A 26,348-nucleotide genomic window follows, 5' to 3' on the forward strand; every position below is an offset into this window, starting at 1 on the left:
GAAAACTGGCATTCTATGGATCGGAGTGTGGAATGTCAGATCCCTTAATCTGGCAGGTAGGTTAGAAAATTTAAAAAAGAGAAATGGATAGGTTAAAGTTAGATATAGTGGGAATTAGTGAAGTTCGGTGGCAGGAGAAACAAGACTTTTGGTCAGGTGAATACAGGGTTATAAATACAAAATCAAATAGGGGTAATGCAGGAGTAGGTTTAATAATGAATAAAAAAATAGGAGTGTGGGTAAGCTACTGCAAACAGCATAGTGAACACATTATTGTGGCCAAGATAGACACGAAGCTACTACAGTAGTACAAGTTTATATGCCAACTAGCTCTGCAGATGATGAAGAAGTTGATGAAACGTATGATGAGATAAAAGAAATTAGTCAGGTAGTGAAGGGAGATGAATATTTAATAGTCATGGGTGACTGGAATTCGACAGTAGGAAAAGGAAGAGAAGGAAATGTAGTAGGTGAATACGGATTGGGGCTAAGAAATGAGAGGAAGCCATCTGGTAGAATTTTGCACAGAGCATAACTTAATCATAGCTAACACTTGGTTCAAGAATCATGAAAGAAGGTTGTATACATGGAAGAACCCTGGAGATACTAAAAGGTTTCAGATAGATTATATAATGGTAAGACAGAGATTTAGGAACCAGGTTTTAAACTGTAAGACATTTCCAGGGGCCGGTGTGGACTCTGACCACAATCTATTGGTTATGACCTGTAGGTTAAAACTGAAGAAACTGCAAAAAGGTGGGAATTTAATGAGATGGGACCTGGATAAACTGAAAGAACCAGAGGTTGTACAGAGTTTCAGGGAGAGCATAAGGGAACAATTGACAGGAATGAGGGAAAGAAATATAGTAGAAGAAGAATGGGTAGCTTTGAGGGATAAAGTAGTGAAGGCAGCAGAGGATCAAGTAGGTAAAAAGGCGAGGGCTAGTAGAAATCCTTGGGTAACAGAAGAGATACTGAATTTAATAGATGAGAGGAGAAAATACAAAAATGCAGTAAGTGAAGGAGGCAAAAAGGAATACAAACATCTCAAAAATGAGATCGACAAGAAGTGCAAAATGGCTAAGCAGGGATGGCTAGAGGATAAATGTAAGAATGTAGGGGCTTATCTCATGAGGGGTAAGATAGATACTGCCTACAGGAAAATTAAAGAGACCTTTGGAGAAAAGAGAACTACTTGCATGAATATCAAGAGCTCAGATGGAAACCCAGTTCTAAGCAAAGAAGGGAAAGCAGAAAGGTGGAAGGAGTATATAGAGGGTCTATACAGGGACGATGTTCTTGACGACAATATCATGGAAATGGAAGAGGAGGTAGATGAAGTTGAAATGGGAGATATGATACTGCGTGAAGAGTTTGAAAGAGCACTGAAAGACCTAAGTCGAAACAAGGCCCCGGGAGTAGACAACATTCCATTAGAACTACTGTCAGCCTTGGGAGAGCCAGTCCTGACAAAACTCTACCATCTGGTGAGCAAGATGTATGAGACAGGTTAAATTCCCTCAGACTTCAAGAAGAATATAATAATTCCAATACCAAAGAAAGCAGGTGTTGACAGAGCGAACTATCAGTTTAATAAGTCACAGCTGCAAAATACTAACGTGAATTCTTTACAGACGAATGGAAAAACTGGTAGAAGCCGACCCCGGGGAAAACCAGTTTGGGTTCTGTAGAAATGTTGGAACAAGTGAGGCAATACTGACCCTATGACTTATCTTGGAAGAAAGATTAAGGAAAGACAAACCTACGTTTCTAGCATTTGTAGACTTAGAGAAAGCTTTTGACAGTGTTGACTGGAATACTCTCTTTCAAAGTCTGAAGGTGGCAGGGGTAAAATACAGGGAGCGAAAAGCTATTTACAATTTGTACAGAAAGTAGATGGCAGTTATAACAGTCAAGGGACATGAAAGGGAAGCAGTGGTTGGGAAGGGAGTGAGACAGAGTTATAGCCTCTCCCCGATGTTATTCAATCTGTATATTAAGCAAGCAGTGAAGGAAACAAAAGAAAAATTTGGAGTTGGTATTAAAATCCATGGAGAAGAAATAAAAACTTTGAGGATTTCGGATGACATTGTAATTCTGTCAGAGACAGCAAAGAACTTGGAAGAGCAGTTGAACAGAATGGATAGTGTCTTGAAAGGAGGATATAAGATGAACATCAACAAAAACAAAACGAGGATAATGGAATGTAGTCGAATTAAATTGGGTGATGCTGAGGGAATTAGATTAGGAAATGAGACACTTAAAGAAGTAAATGAGTTTTGCTATTTAGGGAGCAAAATATCTGATGATGGTCGAAGTAGAGAGGATATAAAATGTAGACTGGCAATGGCAAGGAAAGCGTTTCTGAAGAAGAGAAATTTGTTAACATCGAGTATAGATTGGAGTGTCCGGAAGTCTTTTCTAAAAGTATTTGTATGGAGTGTAGTCATGTATAGAAGTGAAACATGGACGATAAATAGTTTGGACAAGAAGAGAATAGAAGCTTTCAAAATGTGGTGCTACAGAAGAATGTTGAAAATTAGATGGGTAGATCACATAACTAATGAGGAGGTATTGAATAGAATTGGGGAGAAGAGGACTTTGTGGCACAACTTGACTAGAAGAAGGGATCGGTTGGTAGGACATGTTCTGAGGCATGAAGGGATCACCAATTTAGTACTGGAGGGCAGTGTGGAGGGTAAAAATCATATAGGGAGACCAAGAGATGAATACACTAAGCAGATTCAGAAGGGTGTAGGCTGCAGTAGGTACTGGGAGATGAAGAGGCTTGCACAGGATAGAGTAGCATGGAGAGCTGCATCAAACCAGTCTCAGGACTGAAGACCACAACAGCAACAACAACGGTCACATGCCCATTTCAGTTATAGTTGCCATTGTTGTGATGTTAACATTGCCACATGCATGGGTCATTGGTTGTGGAGGCCCATCATTAGGAGTGTGCAGTGCACTCTATTTTCAGATACACTTGCACTCTGCCTACCATTAAAGTCTGATGTTAGTTCTGCCACAGTCCACTTCCTGTCCTGTTTTACCTGTCTGCCCAACATACGACATCCAACATTTGGAATGAGGGGTGGCTGCCCAACCCATGACATCTGAATGTGGTTTCACTTTGGTTTCACCAAGTGTTGAAGTCACTCACCAAAGCACCCCTTGAACACCCGACAAGACCTGCTGTTTCTTAAATGTTTCTGCTGAACCTCTGGGCTATCACAGTCCGCCCTCGGTTAAACTTGGATAGATTGCACACCTTCCCCATTTTACATACACACAGCACGCCCACTACCGAGTGAGGTGGCGCAGTGGTTAGACACAGGACTCACATTCGGGAGGACGACGGTTCAATCCCGTGTCCAGCCATCATGGTTTAGGTTTTCCGTGATTTCCCTAAATCGCTCCAGGCAAATGCCGGGATGGTTCCTTTGAAAGGGCACGGCTAAATTCCTTCCCCATCCTCTAATCTGATTAGACCGATGACCTTGCTGTCTGGTCTCCTTCCCCAAAACAACCAAACCAGTACGCCCACTGATACTACCTGTGCATGGTTGGTCAGTGGTCATAATATTCTGGTTGGTCAGTGTCTGTCACTGTTCCACTGTTCCTGTATGTAAACAGTAGAGCAGGATTTGAAATAAGGACACTCTTCTGCATAACTTTTCATACAGTCTGTCCTTTACAAAATGGTAGCTTTCTATCCAACCAATTTTCAACCATTCCTTTAAATGTTATGTCTCTTTGAAAGAAGTGAATGAGGGTTGTGTCCCAAGGTTCCAACTAATGTTGCCTAATCAGTCCTGTCACTGGCATATCCTTTCACCTCACATGTAAGAGTAATCATGGAAATGATCATGCCATATAGTGACCGTGCTGCAACCATCATGCAGCTTTCTATGTTAGTGTGATCATTTACTATCTGTCGACTTGTATATGTTGTCACATGATAACCACACACAAGCCCAAATCTAAAATCAGCATCATCAGTGAAGTACAAAACTTAACACTGAAGTAAGGTTTATTATAAACACCAACACATAACCAGAACAGAACTAAACTCTTTTGTGGAAAGTAGTGCTATTTATACAAAGATTGAATATTCCAGAATGTACAAATATTTCAGACATAAGATATTTTTGAGAACCTTCCAGAAATGGTAAACACTAAATAACTGCTTGGGGTCAGAGCAAGTCAGTGACACTGACACTGCATGCATCACTGCTCACGGCATACAGTAGTGGAAATCACTATGAGGGCAAGGTTCTTACAAAAGTAGTAGTACAATGTCTGCAGCATACCATATGGAATTTATTATGAAAATAGTAGACACATATAAGGCATAAGCAGTGGTGATGGATTTACATGGTTTCTTCCATAACATGAGTAACAGAATAAGGTGTTTGCATTTACTGAATGGAAATTTGTGTAAAGGCACTCAGTGTACTGTTATGTTATTGCACTGTTAGTACTTTGTCCAACCTTCGTTCTTCCTCATTACCACAAAAATTCTCATCATTGATTTTGTTAGGGTTCGTAATTCTTACAGTGAAATTGTCACCCGCATTTCTCGTATCGCACCTTTTAGCTCACTTATTGCTTCAAATTGCCTTCCACTGCAATAAACAAGCCTTCCAAATATTCCCCAGCAGTTTTACAGGGGATTCATATCCAGGCTACGTGCAGGTCAGGGTAAGATATCAATATCTTTAGCTTCAAAGCACTTTTGGGTGTAACAGAAACATACACAGATGCTTTTTCTCTATGAAACATTAGACTTTCATTCCCTAGGTCCTCATACATTCTAATAAGTTCTGTCTGTAGCACCTCAGTGTATGTGTTAGAGTTCATTGTAGTGTTCAGCCAAGCAGCATGCGATTTACCTTTAGTACAGAAGGCTGCTCAAATCATAACACTTCCACCACCAGAATTTATGCTCATTCTTACCTGCTGCTTTGTTCTCCGATCATGCGAATAATACTGAAATCCATTCAGCCGATTTAAATTAATCTTCTTCTCATCACTGAAGATCACATCATCCCATTCTGAAGTCCATGACATATGTTTTTCAGCAAGCTCCAGTGTAGCTTGTTTACACCATAGTGTTAGAGCAGGTTTATGCAGTCTTTTCGTGAATCAAGATGTTTGTTATTCAACACTCTTTGTCACACACACCTGGCAATTACTCACAACTATCAATCAGCAACAAGTTGAGAAGAATAATGATTTGTGGCCCTTTCTTTGTGCAAAAGGAGCTGTTTAGATTTCTCATATAATTTTCTACTTAACCCATATTTTGGATTGTGTACATATTGTGTGCCCAATCTAATGAAATTCTGTCACTGTACTTGAAGAGTTCAATTTCATGGCGATTTGATGATTAGAGAGTCCCATGTCCTTGTACGCACCAGTTTTTGCTTTTTCATCTCATGGAAACTGTTTTCTAGGTGACATTGTCACAATTCTGGTTTATGTACACAACATGCACTGTCACTAATGGTGTCTGTATTCTATCTGCAGTTAGGGAACAGACGCACATACTACCACCACACAGAGCTGACTGCCTTTATACTGAGTTCCGCCCTCTACCATATGAATCTTTGACATTATTATACACTGTACTATTGACATCAAATGGTACACTATTTGACTGTGTTTGTCAGTATACTGCGTTACTGGATCTCATACTATTGCAATTACTCTGTGCACAATTATTACAGCCGACAATGTTAATTTTCCTACAAATATCCATGCATTTATACTGGTTTCCACAACTTCTCCCTCTCGTGGTGAAACAGTGACCCACTGTTTCAGAAGATCTCATCGGAACTGACTACAGCACTCTGGATCTTGATCTTGGCAATGGTCCTCTGTATGGCAACACTGGAGGATCCTCATCAGATCAAGTTGTTGCATCCACTTCACTGTGATGATCCTCTCACATTGAAGCTTCACAGTTGCCAAGTGGGTCTTCAGTTCCAATGACCAAGAAGCCCCCATCATCAATTTATGCCTCAGTACTATACTTTGGCTTCATACAGATGTGGACAACGTCTCTGCACTTGAATCTTCTGGATGAAAGTCATAATCCTCAGTTTTGTATAAAACATCTGACAAGTGACAGAGAATACGATAAAGACTGAAGTAGTACTTTAGTAAGTTTTATGAAACTGCAGCTCCTATATATTGCATCACACTTTTTCACAACACAGGCAGTGCAATTTCATATTTGTTGGCTGATACTGGACCTCCAAATTACAAATACACTGTCTCACTTGTACAGGAATAACATTAATGGAATGCAAGAGTACAGGTATGACATATAGATGAAGGCATATGGTGGTCTGGTTATGGCTATGATTCGTGCTCAGGAACCCAAAGCAGTTAAGACAACTGCTTACGTAAAGGAGGAAATCTTAATTCAAGTCCCAGTCCACCGACAAATTTTCATTGTTGTTATTCTATTATACAGCTGTAGGTGGTTCATATTCGCAGCTGCAAATTCATTTCATGTCTCAGTAATTTTTAGGATAGTCCGGCTTTCCACACAGGCATAAAAATTCATACCAAGTGTTCCAGGCTGTATCTCACTGCCTGCTGCTTGGTGTTTAGCTCACTTGCTCTTTCTTCTGGGTGTCCAGGATCTGTGTGCAAGTCAATTGTCTTGCTCCTTCAGTCCTAGTCATAAAGTGTCTTATGTACCCATCCTGAGTATTATCTGGTTGAATTACGAACAGTTAGTCCAGTGTCATTTTGGCCTCGCAACCCTGCAGCAGAAAGAACGGTGTGAAGCTTGTAGCATCTTGGTTCGTTATATTATAAGCGAGTGTCATGACAGGCAGTATTGTATTCCAACCTCTGTGTTGGACATGACCATACATAGGTAGCATATCTTCCATCGTCTTATTAACCATTAACTGGAATTGCAGTGCCACTTTGGGACCACAGGGAAGTTTGAAGTTGTACTAAATTCTGTATTTGTTGATCAGGTAGTTCAGTACCTTCATATGGTGGAGAGACATGTCACATACTCAGGTGACTGATGTCTGTTAGCAAGACAAACTTTGTAAACAATTAATTTAGACACCCCAGGAATCTGCAATGCAGTTAGTGTAATATTTTCACTTCAGTGAATGTGTCCACAAATCCAAAAAAGTTAACACTACAGATATTAACTTTAAGGAATGTGTAGTAAGATGGATTGAGGAATGTGGCGCTGACTATTCAGGTCAAGATGTTGATCCTGTGAACAATGTTACCATCGAAAATACTATTCCAAGTGATCAGCAATTAAACTTTGTGGCGATGAATTTGATGATGATGAGATGCAGGTTACTGAAAGTGAAGCTGAAAATTGTATGTTCAGTGCACTGCACATCTAGAAGACTCCTAAATATTATCTCTTTTTTTTTTATGTGCATGTTTGGACTGTTGTCAATATTTTACAGTTTTCCTTTAGCAGTAAATGTATGCTCTTTTATTATAGTTTAGACCTTACCGAATGTGTATTGAATAAAAAAGCTTTTATTTGGTAGTTTTTTCCTTGGAGAAAAGATAAAACAGAGAGACTATGTTTATTTTTGTAATATCTTTAGTTTCAGATTTTTTTTCACTTTAGTTTGTTTTTAAATTGATTGTAAAGAAAAAAGTTTGTTTCCTTATATGTCATTGATTAAGTATACATAGCAAAACAACCACCAAGAAAATTACTACCAGAGACGATAAACTTTTTTTGTTTCAGAATTCTCAGGATTCCGCAACACATTTAGCGTTAAAATTACCAACCACATCAGTCGAGGGTTAAAATGTTCTGTGATGCCATTCATCTGTGGTTGGTGGTGTGTTGTTATTATGTGGTAGACATCACAGTTCTAAATTACTCATGATATGAGTCTCCAATGAGAAGGTTTTCCACAATCAATCGTCACACAAGGTGCTCTGTTCTTCAGAATGATGTCTCCTACAAGGAACTTTCCATTTTCCAGAGCTTCAGCAGTCAGCACAGCTTTGGTAACAACATACTGGTTGAGTTACTCAGTGCAGACTATTATTCATCAATTCCCATGTATCAACTTCAGAAAGTCCCAAAGAGAATGATTCCAATTCAGTGAAATGATTTTGCTGCAGGCAGAATTGGTATCAGATGCCCCGAAGCCGATTGTGGCATGTGCTTCTGTCAGTGGCCTGTGTAGTGTCTTGTGGATTGGTAGAGACTTTGTAAACAATACCTGTCTCTGATTCTGTCTAGAGTATTCATGAATTTCAGGTGACCATATGTTGGGTAAGTGTGGAAATATTTCAGGATAGTTGGGCACAGATGAGCTGGAATGATGAGCAATTATTTCTCCCCTTTACATCATAGTTCCTCTGATACCATCTTCTGTTAAATAGCTGGAATTGCCCTCTGGTTGGTTCCTCCTTCTCCAAGGCTTCTGTGGTTTTTCAGCAGTGCTCGATCTTCCTTCTTTTCAGCAGCAATGTTGGTCAATGCAGTGGTGACTGACATTGCATCCACATTTCTTTGTTTCACCAAAGGATTCCATGAAAGTCAGTCAGTGTCTTTGTGTTTGCATCCACTTTCATGTCTCACTGTGATGTTGAACTCCTTAAGCATCAGTGCCCATCTCACTAGTCAATGCAACAGATCCTTCAGGCTAGTCAGCCAGTATAGAGAATGATGGTCCATCTCAACAGTAAATAGTTTGACAAATAAATACAGACAGAAATTGTTGATGATCCAAACAACTCTTTCTTAGTCATAGGGCAGTATAGATGTCAGACTTGGAGAGTACTCTGGAAGTGTAAGATATCAACTTGCAAGTACTTTCTTGAAATTGCACTAAAACTGCACCTATCCCATAACCAATAGCATCAGTGTGAAGTTCAGTGTCAGCATTCTCATCAACAATTGTTAGGGCTGGAGAAGATGTTAGTAGTAATTCTTGCAAGGGATGTGTCTTACTATGGAAGTTCTTTATGAATCAAAAGTACTACAAGCACATTCTAAGATGTTCTTATTTTCTCAGGATCAGGATGGACTCCATCATCATTCACCAGGTGCCTCAAGATTTTTTTTACTTGAGCAGTGAAGAGACTTGGTTTTTTTATTGAGGCAGTGGCCTGCAATCTGAACACACTTCAGTGTGGTTGTCAGGTGGCTGAAATGCTCTTCAAATGTCTGTGAAGAAATGAGTGTCAGCCAGATACCAAAGACACAGTGTCTAATTAAGAGATCAAAGCAGGTTATCCATCATGCACCTGAACATGGCTGAAGTATTACATAGTCCAAATGTCGTAACTTTGAAATCACAGACACCATCAGGAGTTATGAAGGCAGTTATTTCCCAGTCAGCCTCATCATTTATTTGCCAGTATCGTGAGTGCAAGTCCATGATTGAGAAATATGTTGCTCCTTTCATGCAGACTAGGATGTCATAATGCGATAAACATCTTTCTTTGTGATTTTGTTCAGTCATCTGTAGTCCATGCAAATGCCATGTGCCATACTACTTATTCAGAAGGACCACAGGAAAGGAGCAAGGACTCCCTGAAGGTTTAGTTATATCATCTTGCAGCATCTTCTCTACTTCCTCCTGGGTTATTCATCATTCTACCAGTGATACCCTATACAAGCTCTGGCTAAATTGCAAGATGATCCCCAGTGTTGATATTGTGTTTTACCATGAGCTGCTTGGTCTTTCTTTTCTCCACTGTGGACTTGAAAGCATTATAAAATTGGTGCAAAACATCATCTAATACTTGCTGATGTTGTTCCTCAGTCAGGTCAGATCTTCTTGAAAACTTGATAATAGCCTCCGCCCTGTGTTATCTGTCATGGTAGCAGAACATGATTTTTCAATGCTGTCAGTAAGCAGCCTTTCCTGGACTGGTTCGGCTGCCCCTAAGAAAATACCTTGCGGTATGAGGTGTGGCTGCTCTTTATTATAATGATTCTATGTTCTTGAGCATCCACAATCCTTATGATCATCACTGGCAAGTAGATTTCTTTTGTGAACCTGGGTATCTTTTTGCAATCAACAAAAGATTCACAGCATCTCAATTTACAACTGGAATTAGTCTCAGTTATGTTGGGCGAGGTTGAGATGGTCTCCCACATCTGCCGTAGAGATCATATTTGGAATTTGGTCATGCCTCTTTCATCTGACTCTGTTCCGTTTCATTTCCTCAATGCACAGACACCACTTGATGAATTCCTTGGTTGTTGTGACATCGTTTACCAGACCAGCTTGATACATGTCTTCTTCATTACCTTTCATCAAGTGTGAGATATTTTTGGCTTTTGTCATATTTGAATTCACAGTGTAAGACTTATGCTGTTCCCCTAAGATATTGGACCCTGTTCTTCAGTTGTTCTTCCCGTAAGCAAATTTGATGCTGATTGTCACCAAATATTTTATTCAGTAGGGCTGGAATTTGCCCAGCTATCAAGCTTATTATCATTGTTCTCAAACTACTACTGGGCTGTGCCAGCTAAGTAAAAATACACATTTGCCACGTACATCATATCATCCCACCTATTGCATTTTAGTCATTTTGGCATGTCCTGGCGAGTTTCTCTGGAGAAAATTGATGGATGCCTCACATGCAGCTGACCAACTTCTGACTTGGAATCCATTGGTTTCCTGAATATAAGGACCGTAGTAGCAATGTACTGCTTGTATTCTGGTTCCCATCCATGTAGGCAACGGGTAATTGGAGCTAAAATGATGCAGATATTTTGAAGTAGCCATTGTCTCCATCAAACAGAGTCACTTCATAACCACACTTGAATTCAAATCTGGAAGCATGGTGATGATTGAAGTTAAACACTTAGCCATCAGGTTACCTTCCATTAGGAATGTGGGTGCACTCAGCGATTGTAATATGACTTTCAAATGATAGAGCACAGCACTCAGTCATCCTTTTCTTACAGGTTTCATGTGGCAAATCTAGATTTTGGCTAGTGCCTGGCCATTATCAATGCACCATTTCATAGTATCAATGCATGTTCTAGTGCTTCAGTCCCATGTTGTCTGGGCTTCTGTCACAGTGCTTTCAAGTCTCTCTGTTTTGCCCAATAACATCTGCAAGAAAAACACTTAGCATTGAAAGTGTGTTTATTATGAACACCAATATACAGCAAGAACAGAACTAAATCTGTGGACAGAGAGTGCTATTACTTATAGAGACATTGACTACTTCAGCATATACAGCCATTACAAACCTTAAGAACCTTTCAGAAGTGGTAAATACTAAATAACAAACAACTGCTGGTGGTAAGGTTTGAACTGTCAACCTGTAGCACGCCAACCGATGCTAACTGCTGCACAACACTGCATGCACCACAGCTTGTGACAATTTGGCTGTTGTCTGGGACATATTTGATAACACAGTTGAGGAATGTTTCATGTCTTACAGTATTGGCAACTTCAGTAGCTACTTCACAAATACTACTTCCTTCCAAACTACTTGAAAGATAGGCCAAGTCTCACACCTTCTAAATAAGCTTCATATGAAGGGTGTAAAATATGTCTGATCAGATGATTTTTGGCCTTTTTGTGGCTAAAACATTGTTAGTGCTCTACTCCTTGCCTTGCTACCTTTGATCTAAAGAAAAGCTTAATACTAGATACTGATGCATCACAGTATTTGACTGGCACTGTACTCTCCCACAGAAACCCAGACAGGTCAGAACCATCAATTTCATTTGCTTCTAAGACCCTCTCACCCACTAAAGGAATTATTCCAAGATGGAGAAGGAGCTTCTGGCCATTGTGTATTGTATTAAAAAGTTTCATGTTTCTCTGGATGGCTCCAGATTTTGTGTAGTCATGGATCATAAACTGTTGGTATTGTTGTTTAAGGCCAGACCCCCTGACAAAACAACTCACAGAGTATAGTGTTCGACATTATTTTCCAGAAGTTATTTTTATGATATCCATTTTGGCCCACCACACAGTATGCTTATGGTGATACATTGTCCATGTTGTCTGTAGGTCCAAATAAGGTGCGTGATAGCGAAGAAACAGTTTGGTTTGCTATTGACAATGCTTTAGAAACAACACTGCAAGAATTTCCCGTCACTGTCAGAGAAGTAGTAGTAGCCACAAGTCATGATCCAGCACTGCAAAGCATTGTTGTAACATTCAAACAGTATGGCCTGTGCATCTTTCTAAGGACACCTATCCTAATTTTTGATTTTATTTTAGTACAAAAGTGTGGCTTGCTCTCCTTCAGGGAGTTTTGTTACTTACAAAGGGGGATGAGTGTCACTTTGTAGTTCCACCTCCATCAACACATCCTCCAGTTGCTGCTTTCTCCTCACTGGCGAATGTTTTTCGTGGAAGCATTAGCTCGATGGCATGTATATTGGCATGCGATAAGCACCCATATTGAACGTGAAGTTTCACCGTGGCCTCACCAGCTCAGCCATGGGATAGAGTACACATGGATTTCGCCACTCCCTTTCTTGGGCAAATGTGGTTGATAATGGTGGATGCCCTGTCCAGTTTCCTCTATATAGCACAAATGACCACCACAATGGTGGTGATATCCACCATCAGGGTGCTCATGACCATATTTGCAATGGAGGGTCACCATCCATGCTGATCTCTAATAATGGCCCGCAGTTGGCATTGGGATTTCAGACATTCTGTCTTGGCCATGGTATCCAGCACCTGACTTCCACTCCCTTCCACCAGCATCCCACTTGAAGGCAGAGCATACGGTCAACACGTTTAAGACCCAAATGAGGAAGTTAGTTCACTCTCGTGTGTAGCAACGGCCCTGTACATTGTTGGATCTCTAGTACCCTACTCCTTGATTCGAGCAGTCATGTTTTATGCCCATTTTCTGAAAGGATGTGTTGGTTTAAGCCAGCACATGTGTGTGTTGGCCAGGATGGGCAGAAAAGGTGATAGTCTAGCATGAGTTTTGCCAACTTTCTGATGTCGCACTCAGAGATAGTAGTTGTGCAAAACAAAAGAACCAATTACAACCACAACATGAGGATAGCCTGCTGCTGCCTAATTAGTCAATTCCAGGCCCTACAACCTGTATGGACAACATCAGTGTTCCCTCTCAGCGTATAACACAAAGGGCCTCGCTACCTCCGGCACCATGACTATTACTTAAGGTCACGGCAGCGTTCACCTTTTACAATGTGGGAAGAGCAACCAATGCAGGTTGAGCTGCACTCTCCGAGACTAGCTCAGCAGCCCACTGAACATGGCGAAGAAGAAGTGCCACATTTCGTGCTGCCCTTGGCCCCAGCAGCCACATTTGTCAATACTGTGTCCTGATGGAACTGGTGGCTGGGCTTTTGGCATATACCCCTCCTGTTCCTAAATGTTTCAGACATAGATGTGGGCACTATCGTCCTAATGAGCCCATTAAAGGGGAGAGGGATTTGGTATCTGCACCTGCCAATAATGCCATGGCAATAAAGAATGTGGAACCAACAATGCTGGCAGCCAGTGAACTGGTCATGGCAACCACAAACAGGACACACCTATGCTGTGTGGGGGTGGGAAACGCCCTTGGTGACTGAGGTGAGAAGTTAAGGTGGCTACAGACTCAATTCACTTCGGTGTCAGCTAATTTAGAAGACAGACATGCTACTGTCTCTCTCTCTCTCTCTCTCTCTCTCTCTCTGGTTGCTCCTTTGACATATTATGTGAGCAGTTTGTGTGTCTGGCTTGTGTATGGTTTTGATAGGTTTAGTTCTTCCCATGTAATAATACTTGCTCTTGACAGCTTGGTCTGGCCTAGGCAAAGTGTGGTTGTATTCCATCATTTTGTGAGTTTTATTCCTTTAAATCCTTACATTCGGAATGAGATGTAAAACTAAGTACCATACTCTGTTTGAGAGCACTGGTATTCAATTCTTCATTCAGCCATTTTGTGTTAGAGTTTATTCAGTTTTTCCAAATCACACAAAGTGAATTGCAGCAGGAGTGATTCATCTAAATAGACCATGGGTGGTTTTGTACTCCATTTTTTTGCCATGTATATGCACTAAATATCATAAAGCCATCTTCCCTAACCTTTCCCCAAGCACTGGTTTCTCTCAGTTGAGCTATGGTTATGTCCTTCCCAACACTATCTATGTTCTCAAAACCCTCCTAGTTCCAGTCTCTGTTAGTTCATCTCCTGTGTCCTACCTCTAACCTCTTTTGAATTACCCATGTCTTCTTTTCTTCCCAACCAATTTGTCCCCTCTACCTTTATCCCTCACCGACTTCATACTTTCCTCTAAATCTTCCATCTATTTGTAATTTCAGTTCAAGCATCATATGTCAGTGTACTTTGTGTGCCCCTTCTCTAACTCTGGGTCATCTTCCCTGCTCCTGCATGTCATTTTCTTTGCTCCACCTCTTTGTCCTTGTATTTCATTTTCTACCTGTCTCCTCTTCTGTCTCCCTTTTGTGCACTCTCTCCATCTGCTCCAGCCGAGACTGCTGATCTTCCCAGATGAAGCAGTTGACACAGTGAATCTCTTCATGTGTGTTCCATGGAAAAACAAATATTTGGTAGCAGATTTACATGATTTACATTATTCACCACCATTGTATGTGCATGTCCACTGCTTAGTACTGTTCCTTTACAGCAAGTCCTTATTTTTTATATTAATTCACCAGGTTCTGTAGGACCGTACGAGCCACAGCTACTTGGTCATGGAATGATTCAGTATATAGTTTATGGAATGCTCAGAAAATTTATAAACAAGAAATTAAAGAATTAGTAATGTAAGAAAAAATAGTGTATGGAGAAATAACACATTACAGTGACAAGTTCTCAAAATCTGAAAAGAACTCCTGTGCAGAATAGGAGTATGCCACAAGGAAACCTTTCAACTTGTATTTGTATACTTGGGGTTTATCACCCTTGTTTTCAGTTCTGCTGGAAACCTACTGAAAAATTAAACCTACTGAATATTGCACCCCCGTGTACAGTGCTTAAGGAAGTGTTTCCAGTCAGGTGACAGCCTCTGTTTGAAAATTTGCAGGGGAGTACAACTTTTGCATATTATGTTACTCACTTCTAAATAGAGGAGAGCTAACTTACTCAGCTTTTGCTGTAAGATTTTGTAATTTAATTCTTAAATTTCTTGGCTTCACATATTTAAGATGCTTAATCTAGTGTTTTAGTTACTATGTAATGTACATTTTCACTGCCTGCAGCACCACTGTCATTTGTTTGGTTTGAACAGGCAGTGACCAATGTAGAAACCTGAAGTCAGTCATCAGCCTCCTTTCAGGAACCAATAGAAGAGTAGGTCAATCATTTGTGTCTGCCGTCATGAAGTCAACAAGTGTCACTGACAGGATCAGGTTTCTTCTAGTACCTTGCATCTGTTTTCTTATCAAGTGTCATTGTTCATATCCTTGTCTAAAAACCAAAAATGCTCAAATTTTCCTCCTCTTTTTATTTATCTGTTGTTTTCAGTTGAATATTAGTAGTAGAATAGATAGGGAGTGTGCATGCTGTGTGTGAACACAGGAGAAGCTCTTCAGTTGAAGACACTGTTGGCTGCAAGTACCCATCTACAAGTTTACCTTTTACTGTAGTGACAGTGGAGAAACTGACGTGTCACATGAGACACCTCAGATGTTGCTTGTTATGCCCACAGGCTTTCCTGACAAGGCTCCTTCCAACGTGCCTGGTGCCAACAAAAATATTCTCTCTATAGAGCTCGAAAATGAGACAGATTGTAAAGTTATCTGGATATGAATAACTGGCATAAGTCAACTCAGGTTAATCATAGATTGGTTTTACCAGCCACTCATTCCTTTGCTACAAATGTAGAATTATTCAAAAAAAAAATCCTTGTGAAATACACTTCTGGAAATGGAAAAAAGAACACATTGACACCGGTGTGTCAGACACACCATATTTGCTCTGGACACTGCGAGAGGGCTGTACAAGCAATGATCACACGCACGGCACAGCGGACACACCAGGAACCGCGGTGTTGGCCGTCGAATGGCGCTAGCTGCGCAGCATTTGTGCACCGCCGCCGTCAGTGTCAGCCAGTTTGCCGTGGCGTACGGAGCTCCATCGCAGTCTTTAACACTGGTAGCATGCCGCGACAGCGTGGACGTGAACCGTATGTGCAGTTGATGGACTTTGAGCGAGGGCGTATAGTGGGTATGCGGGAGGCCGGGTGGACGTACCGCCGAATTGCTCAACACGTGGGGCGTGAGGTCTCCACAGTACATCGATGTTGTCGCCAGTGGTCGGCGGAAGGTGCACGTGCCCGTCGACCTGGGACCGGACCGCAGCGACGCACGGATGCACGCCAAGACCGTAGGATCCTACGCAGTGCCGTAGGGGACCGCACCGCCACTTCCCAGCAAATTAGGGACACTGTTGCTCCTGGGGTATCGGCGAGGACCATTCGCAACCGTCTCCATGAAGCTGGGCTACGGTCCCGCACACCGTTAGGCCGTCTTCCGCTCACGTCCCAACATCGTGCAGCCCGCCTCCAGTGGTGTCGCGACAGGCGTGAATGGAGGGACGAATGGAGACGTGTCGTCTTCAGCGATGAGAGTCGCTTCTGCCTTGGTGCCTATGATGGTCGTATGCATGATGGCGCCGTGCAGGTGAGCGCCACAATCAGGACTGCATACGACCGAGGCACACAGGGCCAACACCTGGCATCATGGTGTGGGGAGCGATCTCCTACACTGGTCGTACACCTCTGGTGATCGTCGAGGGGACACTGAGTAGTGCACGGTACATCCAAACCGTCATCGAACCCATCGTTCTACCATTCCTAGACCAGCAAGGGAACTTGCTGTTCCAAGAGGACAATGCACGTCCGCATGTATCCCGTGCCACCCAATGTGCTCTAGAAGGTGTAAGTCAACTACCCTGGCCAGCAAAATCTCCGGATCTGTCCCCCATTGAGCATGTTTGGGACTGGATGAAGCGTCGTCTCACGCGGTCTGCACGTCCAGCACGAACGCTGGTCCAACTGAGGCGCCAGGTGGAAATGGCATGGCAAGCCGTTACACAGGACTACATCCAGCATCTCTACGATCGTCTCCATGGGAGAATAGCAGCCTGCATTGCTGCGAAAGGTGGATATACACTGTACTAGTGCCGACATTGTGCATGCTCTGTTGCCTGTGTCTATGTGCCTGTGGTTCTGTCAGTGTGATCATGTGATGTATCTGACCCCAGGAATGTGTCAATAAAGTTTCCCCTTCCTGGGACAATGAATGCACGGTGTTCTTATTTCAATTTCCAGGAGTGTAATTCCAAATGAAGTGGAAATATTTTACACCTTGAAGCTACAAACAGACCTGACCTTCCCAACAGTGTCAATACTGAGACAGGGATTAGTGATCATGATGTCATCATAGTGACAATGGTTGCCAAAGTTAGTAAACCATCAATAAGGTTAGCAGATAAGCAGTTGTAAGCCTCCTAAGTATGAGAAATGAATGGATATTGTGAAGGATGTACAGGTATTGTGGGCAAAGTTTAAACTGATCGTAGGTCACATGCATCATAAGTATGTTCTTAGTAAGTGGCTCACTGGCAGAAATCACTCACCACAGTTTAATAGCAAAATTAGTAAAATTCTGTGGAAACAGAGATTATTGCATTCTTGTGTAAAAAAAAAAGGAGTGTGAATATGTCAACTGGCAAAAGCTGCTAGAAATTTAAACATCTATAAAATGATTGGTACACAGAGTATACGACTACTTCCGCTGTCACATCTTAGCAAAAGATTTTACTGAGAACCCAAAAGACTTCTGGCCCTACATAAAATTTCTAAGTGGATTGAAGGCTTCCATCCAGTCACTCATCGCCCCGTCTGATGTTGGCAATAGAAGACAGCAAAAAGAAAGGTGAAGTTTCAAATTTCATATATGAAAGATCATTGACCAAGGATGATCATACAGACACATTGCCATTTGACTGTCACACAGACTTCCATATAGAGGACATAGAAGTAGCCATCTTTGGCATTAAGAAGCAACTGAAAGAGTTGAAAACATATAATTTATCACATCCAGACAGAATCCTAATTTGATTTATACCCGTTATTTAGCGTGCATTTATTGTGAACCTTTCACCCACCATAAAGTCCCAAGGAACTGGAGAAGGTGCTGGCAAAATTACAGACCAATATCCTTAATGTCAGGTTGCTGCAGAGTTCTTGTGCATATTCTAAGTTCAAATATAATAAATTTCTTTGGGACAGAAATGCTTCTGTCCACAAATCTGCACAGGTTTAAAAGGCATCTCTTATGTGTAACTTAACTTGCCCTTTTGTCACAGGATATTCTGTGAACCATGGATGAAGGGCAACAGGCACAACAGGCAGAATCCATAGTCCTAGATTTCTGGGAAGCACTTAATGCACTGCCCCATTGCAGACTCATAATGAAGGTCCAAGCATACAAAATAGGTCTCCAGGTATGTGAGCAGTTTGAGGACTTCTTACATAATCAAAACAAGTATGCTATCCTCAAAAGCAAGTGTTCATCTGAGACAAGGGTGTTGTTGGAGTGCCCCAGTGAAGTATGATAGGACTACTGTTATTTTCTATATACATCATGGTTTGATGTAGGGGGGGGGGGGGGGGGGGGGGGGGGAGAGAGCAGTTGTTTGCTGATGATGCTGTGGTGTACATGAAGGTGTCAAAGCTGATAGACTGAAGGATGATACAAGATGACTTTGACAAAATTTCTAGTTGGTGTTATGAATGGCATCTTGTTCTGAATGTAGAAAGATTTAAGTTAAACTCAGATGAGCTGCAAAAAAACAATCCTGTAATATTTGAATACAGTATTACTGGTGTGTGCTGTTTGACAGTCACATTGATTTAAGGGAGATGAATAGTTGAGTTCAGTTTATTGGGAGAATGCTAGGAAGATGTAGCTCATCTATAAAGGACACCGTGTGTAGAACACTAGTACAACCCATTCTTGAGTAATCCTAGAGTGTTAGAGATCCCCACCAGATCAGGTTAGAGGAAGATATTGAATCAATTCAAAGGCATGCTGCTGGATTTGTTTCTGGTAGGTTTGATCAATACTTCAGTTTTATGGAGATGCTCTGTGAACTCCTACAGGAATCCATGGAGGGAAGATGATGTCCTTTTCAGGAAACTATTGAGAAAATTTAAAGAATAAGCATGTGCAGCAAATTCTGAACAATTCTACTGCTGCCAGTGTAGGTTGTGCATAAAGCAAGGAATTACTAGTAGTGGTACTAGGTACTGAATGGTGGCTTGCAGAGTACTCACATTCATGTGGATGACTATTATTTTCATGTCTAGCATTCACTTATTGATTGTTGCAGTTTGTTCTGAATGAGTCAATATTATGAACACAGATCCCCTGATGGAATATATATATTTTGCCATTACATTATTTTCCGTATCTGTAGTTATTCTTGTGTGTGTGTCTGCATCTCTTTCTCTCCCAGTTACATTACTGTTTTCTCTGCTTGCTTTCCTTACAAGTTTCGCCACATATTCGTATCACTACTTATGTAAAGAGATACACTTCTCTCAGCCTCACTTTCCATGTCTTCATTATTTTACCAAGCATCTGCTCAGAAATTTTGGCTGTTATCTCACTAGATGCTCATCGTATATTTTAAGTGACAGTGGTTTATAGACTTCTCACCAACATGAAAGAAAAACTCAAAAATTTTGGTTTTTTTATTAGCTTTCTCACATTATTGTCGGGCTAATCAAAATTCTTGAGTGTAGTGAGCCTGATATTTTACAAAAGGTTAGATTTTTTTTTAGTTACCCCATTCATTGCTTGAATTCCAGTTACACTGTATAGCAAATATTTTCCATGTTTGGTGCCTTCTAAATACATGTATTGCCTCCATTTGAACATGATCACATTTTTTGCTCACATAAATGGATACACCCAACTTACTGTATTGACACGTTGTGGCTCCAAACGCCATTTCATTTTAAATTTATAGATGTTAAAACTTTCCCCCAAGTACATACATGCAGTGAATATAATGTTACAATTCTTCTGTAGTCAATTATCCTTTCCTCCCACCGTCCCCAAATACATACTTCCTTCATTGTTTCCTGTGGTCTTTTGTATTTGATTTTTTTTCTCCATGTATTAATATATTTTTGTAGTTGTTCGCATTTCTCTGAAAATGATTCTTTTGTTTCATCTTTACGTTTGTAATACTTTCTTCCCTAACACATACTCACAGTTGTTCTGTACTTCAGTCCCTCTCTTCTGGTGATTGCAGCTCTTTTGTTTGTAACTTAACTCCTCTCCTACATTAAATTACTTAAATAAACATTTTTTGAGTCTAGCTAGTTTGCCAGTCCTTGTCAGTTTGAATACTGCTTCTCCCTTGCAGTTCATCACTGATAGAGTGAGAGAGGTGATGTGGTGGTCAGCTCACTTGACTTGCACCAGTGAGGAATGCAGTTTCAGATCCACATCTCTCCTCTAGGTTTATTTTATCCAGTGATTCTGTAAATTAATTAAGGTGACAGCCATGGTGGTTCCTTTGAAAAGGAAATGACTAATTGCCTATATGAAGATGGTATCTGTTCTTTCGGACATGTCCAAAAGTACAAATACATTTGGTGATGTTGCAGCTCTTGAAGAATGAAATTACAATGAAATCCAGACCTTTAGCTGCTTACAGGCGTTGATAAATATGAATGGGGACGGTTGAAAATGCGTGCCCCAACCGGGACTCGAACCCGGGATCTCCTGCTTACATGGCAGACGCTCTATCTATCTGAGCCACCGAGGACACAGAGGATAGTGCAATTGCAGGGACTTCTCTCTGGCACACTCCCCATGATATAGATAATGCTTACCAGCCAATGATCTTCTTCAGTGCAGATGCACTTGCATTGCTTGAACTCTTACGGGAATCAGTAGATTGACTGCCGTGAGTAATGAGTATAGTGGGCAGGGCCACTACACATGTAGTGTGTGGACAGTAAGTTGGAAGTGTGGGTCTCACAGGGAACATGCCAGAGGTAAGCCTCTGCAGTCACACTATCCTCTGTGTCCTCGATGGCTCAATTGGATAGAGCATCTGCCATGTAAGCAGGAGATCCCGGGCTCGAGTCCCAATCAGGGCAGCTGAAGGTCTGGATTTCATTGTAATTTCATTACTATAATTTTTTCCACTTTTTGTCCTTTCTGAGCTTATGCTTCATCTCAAATGACTTCATCAACAGGATATTAAACCCCAGTTTTCCTTAATTTTCTTCTAGATCATCTCTCTGTTTAGACATAACCCACCTCATTGTACTTTGGAGAAACTTCTACATTTTTCTTTTTTATTGTGTAGTAACAGAATAAAACTTTCTTTGGTAGCTTATATAATACATACATACTTGAAACTTCTCTGGTTCCCAACATTACAGTCAAGATAAATCTTCATATGCATTTATGGTTGGAATTTAACTAGCAAAATAGATATAAATATATTTCAGAACTTTTTTGACATCCAGATTCAAACACTGTGTTATTCCTTCCACTACTTTTGAGTTTCATAAGAGATACTTAATTGTGCATGCATGAATACCATGAGCTTATTAGCAGCTTGAATTAAAAGGGCTAAATTAATTTTTTTTATTTTTTCTAGGAGATTTATGAAATTGAATACCGGGAGACAAATTACACTCCCAGGCGGTATCATGACAGTGGCAGTGAAGAAAGTGTGAGTATGCAATTGAATATCCATACAAAAAGAATTCAAATGTGATTTTGTATATTTAAAATTGACTACAGGTGAGAATTCATTTCCCTTTTGCAGCAGTGGCAGATAAATGTATGTTAATCTTCTAAATCTGCTGATCCCACTCAGAAAAGTTCTCTTAAGCTTTAAATGTACTGCATCTTCATCCTGCCCATTTCCTATTGCTCTTCTTCTTCTAAGGGAACTCATCTGTCATTATAGTATCTGACCCCTCTTCTTATCATCTGTCCTTCCTTTCTTTGTCTTTTATATTTGATATGAGTGAGATTCAAATCCCATTCAGGTCATTCTGATTTAGCTTTTGTGTGTTTTCCCAAATCATGTAAAACAAATACTGGGATGGTTCCTTTAACAAGGCCTTATGCCTCCCCCCATCTTTGTCAGATCACAGTTTGTGTCTCCCTTTAATGATCTGCACATTGAAGGAACCCTAGTCTTAACTTTCATACTGTTGTTCTGTCCCTTTTCTCACTATAGGGATATGGTATTTAGTACAGTGCTTTACATAGGTACCTCTCTTTCATGTATTTCAACTCGAACCAATGTGCAGACTGATGGAAGACGGTCTACATTACACCTGTAATTGATGATAGGCTGTACACAAGTAGCACCTTCTTTAATCGTGTAATTGTAGATCCCCATTAGAGAGCTGACTTGGCAGGCATATCAGACGGTAGAGAGCTACATTTTACATAAACAGTACCCAAGTGGGCAAGTATTTTGCATCAGTTACTAACCCTCGCATCTGACAATGTGAGCTCTATATTTCTGGTTCTATGATTTTTATCCAGTAGTTGAAATCTTTGTGTCTTGGTCCCTGGGATTTCCATTTGAACTTTGATGCTGACTCTTTTTCCTTGGGTTCATCTTAAAGAATCCTTGATGTTAATTAGTGAAAAGCTGGACATGAAAATATAGCTTTGCCATCATTTGCTGACATCAACATATTTTGTATTCTGTGGCAAATATTTCGAACAAACTGACAAGAGTAGTTGTGGGAGTCCTTTATATCCCACACTCACAAATTTATTTATTGAACATTTTGAAAGCAAAGTGCTGAAGATGTCGTTTTTAAAACCTGCCACTCTTTGGTGGTACATTTATGGTGTCACCACACAGAACAGGTGCTCTGAACCAATACCTAGATCATTTTAGCTGCCTTCATCCTAGCATTAAGTTCACAATGTAGATGGTAAGTGATGGAAAGCTTGTGTGTCTAGACATATTGGTCTACAGAAAGGATAATGGAACTCTGGGACCCAGTGTTTACTGAAAACAGACACACATGGGTTGATATCTACATGCAATGATATATCATCCACTCTATCAATGCATGGGGATCCTGCAGATGTTTGCAGAAAGGGCTTATGTTGTATGTTATCCAGAAGGCTTGACACAAGAGCTGGAGCATCTGTTCATGCAGAATAGCTACACAGACAAACTGATCCATCATGGCTTCAAGTTTGGACCTCCACCAAAACCAGTAGACAATGCATGTAGAGCAGTGGCTTTCCTACCATATGGTGGTGGCATATCTTCAAAGATTGGATGGATTTTAAAGAGATATAGTAGGGTCAGTTCATGTGAAATCAGCCAATGGTCTGGTTCTTGACATCTCAGATTCTGATAATTTTTTGTACATTGATAGCAATAGATGTTTGCATGAAAAATTCCAAATCAATATTTTTTTGACCCTTTCATTTTTGAGCTATTAATTTTTAAAATTCACAAAAATTAATGATTTTAATGTTTTGAAACCTTAAAATCGCCATATCTCAAACACTATTTGACTTAAAGACCTAAAATTTTCACCATTTTATTCAGTTACTCATAAGCTTTAAAAATGTGTAGTAATTGACACTATTCATAACAGTGTTGAATTTTCCCAGATGCAATTATTTTTCGATTTTGAAAATTTCAAAATTGAATTTTTTTGTTTGAAAAAAAAAATGTTATTAGTACATTATTTGTTAATCTGTATGCTAAATTTCATGACAATGTTCCAATGGGAACATATTAAAATAATATTATTTTACTTGTAAATGCAGCACCTTGCACGTGGTCTTTAGTGCTTTGGACATGTTACTGAAGTGTAATATGTCAAAAACCAAATAAGGCTGACAAATCATTATTTCTTATTTAGTGACACTCAGTTTTTACATGATTAGAATTGTACATGTAAATTTAAATTCACATTTGGCTTTCCCATGTTAACTGTGAAAATACACTCCTGGAAATGGAAAAAAGAACACATTGACACCGGTGTGTCAGACCCACCATACTTGCTCCGGACACTGCGAGAGGGCTGTACAAGCAATGATCACACGCACGGCACAGCGGACACACCAGGAACCGCGGTGTTGGCCGTCGAATGGCGCTAGCTGCTCAGCATTTGTGCACCGTCGCCGTCAGTGTCAGCCAGTTTGCCGTGGCATACGGAGCTCCATCGCAGTCTTTAACACTGGTAGCATGCCGCGACAGCTTGGACGTGAACCGTATGTGCAGTTGACGGACTTTGAGCGAGGGCGTATAGTGGGCATGCGGGAGGCCGGGTGGATGTACCGCCGAATTGCTCAACACGTGGGGCGTGAGGTCTCCACAGTACATCGATGTTGTCGCCAGTGGTCGGCGGAAGGTGCACGTGCCCGTCGACCTGGGACCAGACCGCAGCGACGCACGGATGCACGCCAAGACCGTAGGATCCTACGCAGTGCCGTAGGGGACTGCACTGCCACTTCCCAGCAAATTAGGGACACTGTTGCTCCTGGGGTATCGGCGAGGACCATTCGCAACCGTCTCCATGAAGCTGGGCTACGGTCCCGCACACCGTTAGGCCGTCTTCCACTCACGCCCCAACATCGTGCAGCCCGCCTCCAGTGGTGTCGCGACAGGCGTGAATGGAGGGACGAATGGAGATGTGTCGTCTTCAGCGATGAGAGTCGCTTCTGCCTTGGTGCCAATGATGGTCGTATGCGTGTGGCGCCGTGCAGGTGAGCGCCACAATCAGGACTGCATACGACCGAGGCACACAGGGCCAACACCTGGCATCATGGTGTGGGGAGCGATCTCCTACACTGGTCGTACACCTCTGGTGATCGTCGAGGGGACACTGAGTAGTGCACGGTACATCCAAACCGTCATCGAACCCATCGTTCTACCATTCCTAGACCAGCAAGGGAACTTGCTGTTCCAAGAGGACAATGCACGTCCGCATGTATCCCGTGCCACCCAACGTGCTCTAGAAGGTGTAAGTCAACTACCCTGGCCAGCAAAATCTCCGGATCTGTCCCCCATTGAGCATGTTTGGGACTGGATGAAGCGTCGTCTCACGCGGTCTGCACGTCCAGCACGAACGCTGGTCCAACTGAGGCGCCAGGTGGAAATGGCATGGCAAGCCGTTCCACAGGACTACATCCAGCATCTCTACGATCGTCTCCATGGGAGAATAGCAGCCTGCATTGCTGCGAAAGGTGGATATACACTGTACTAGTGCCGACATTGTGCATGCTCTGTTGCCTGTGTCTATGTGCCTGTGGTTCTGTCAGTGTGATCATGTGATGTATCTGACCCCAGGAATGTGTCAATAAAGTTTCCTCTTCCTGGGACAATGAATTCATGGTGTTCTTATTTCAATTTACAGGAGTGTATTTCAACAGATACAATAACAACACATGCTCAGAAAATACTATGGATAATTTACTTAATTATTCCTTCATTTTACAAATACATTTATATTATCAGTATTTTACACTAAACAACATTGCATCTGTTATTTAGAAAAGTGTTATTTGAGTGTCTTGCAAACAGAAATGTTTTACTCATCTTGAAGAGGAAGGATGTTAAGGTGATCCACTAACAATCTTATTAGAGCCTAAAATTATGTATTCCACTTTTATTTCAAATGATATAACCTACTTCTACCAACTAGTAATGATATAATTGATGTAACAACACATTCTTTTCCAAAATGAAGCAAAGCTTTTCACAACTCTTCATCTGATAGTCTATAAACTGATGAGTCAAAACAATATGACCACCCGATTAATAGCTTGTTTGTCCATCTTTGGAATGAAATGCATCACTGAATCTGCATATCAGGGATCCAACAGTTTGTTGGTTAGTTTGTGGAGATATGTGGCATTGGATGTCTGTGCACAGGTCATGTAATTCACATAAATAATGGGCTGATGATTTGCGTACCTAGTGACAGTGCCCGATAGAGAACCAGATGATTATGATTATGATGATGATGATGATGATAATAACATAAACACCCAGATCTTGGGCATAAAAAATCCCCAACCTGGCCAGGAATTGAACCAGATGAGTTCCATAGGATTTACTTCAGATGAATTTGGTTAACGAGACATGAATGTGGTTCGCTGTTGTCAGTGTGTCTTTGATTACTACCGCAGGTCCCATGAAAGTGCAGGAGAATGTCTCCCATAGCATAATACCACTCCCACCAACCTGCATCTGTGGTGGGTTGCACGTTTCAAGCTGCCGTTCACCTCGATGGAGATGACCTTCAACCTAGTGAAGCAAAAATGTGATCCTCACCTCAGCTGGCATGTTTCCATTGAGTGAGGATCAAATCCTGATGGTCC

The 26,348-nt window shown here is 41.2% G+C and overlaps 1 protein-coding gene across 3 annotated transcripts in view; it reads left to right on the forward strand.

The window, feature by feature from the left end:
* Positions 1-26,348, forward strand: part of LOC126298476 (dynein axonemal assembly factor 11-like) — a 307,265-nt gene that overhangs the window by 202,141 nt on the left and 78,776 nt on the right. For all 3 annotated transcript variants that reach the window (XM_049989810.1, XM_049989811.1, XM_049989812.1), the window contains one exon: positions 21,628-21,702. In XM_049989810.1, the coding sequence (XP_049845767.1) occupies positions 21,628-21,702 (75 nt within the window). The remainder of the gene's footprint in view (positions 1-21,627; positions 21,703-26,348) is intronic.

The sequence above is a fragment of the Schistocerca gregaria genome, chromosome X, assembly GCF_023897955.1.
Source record: "Schistocerca gregaria isolate iqSchGreg1 chromosome X, iqSchGreg1.2, whole genome shotgun sequence".
NCBI classification, from domain to species: domain Eukaryota; kingdom Metazoa; phylum Arthropoda; class Insecta; order Orthoptera; family Acrididae; genus Schistocerca; species Schistocerca gregaria.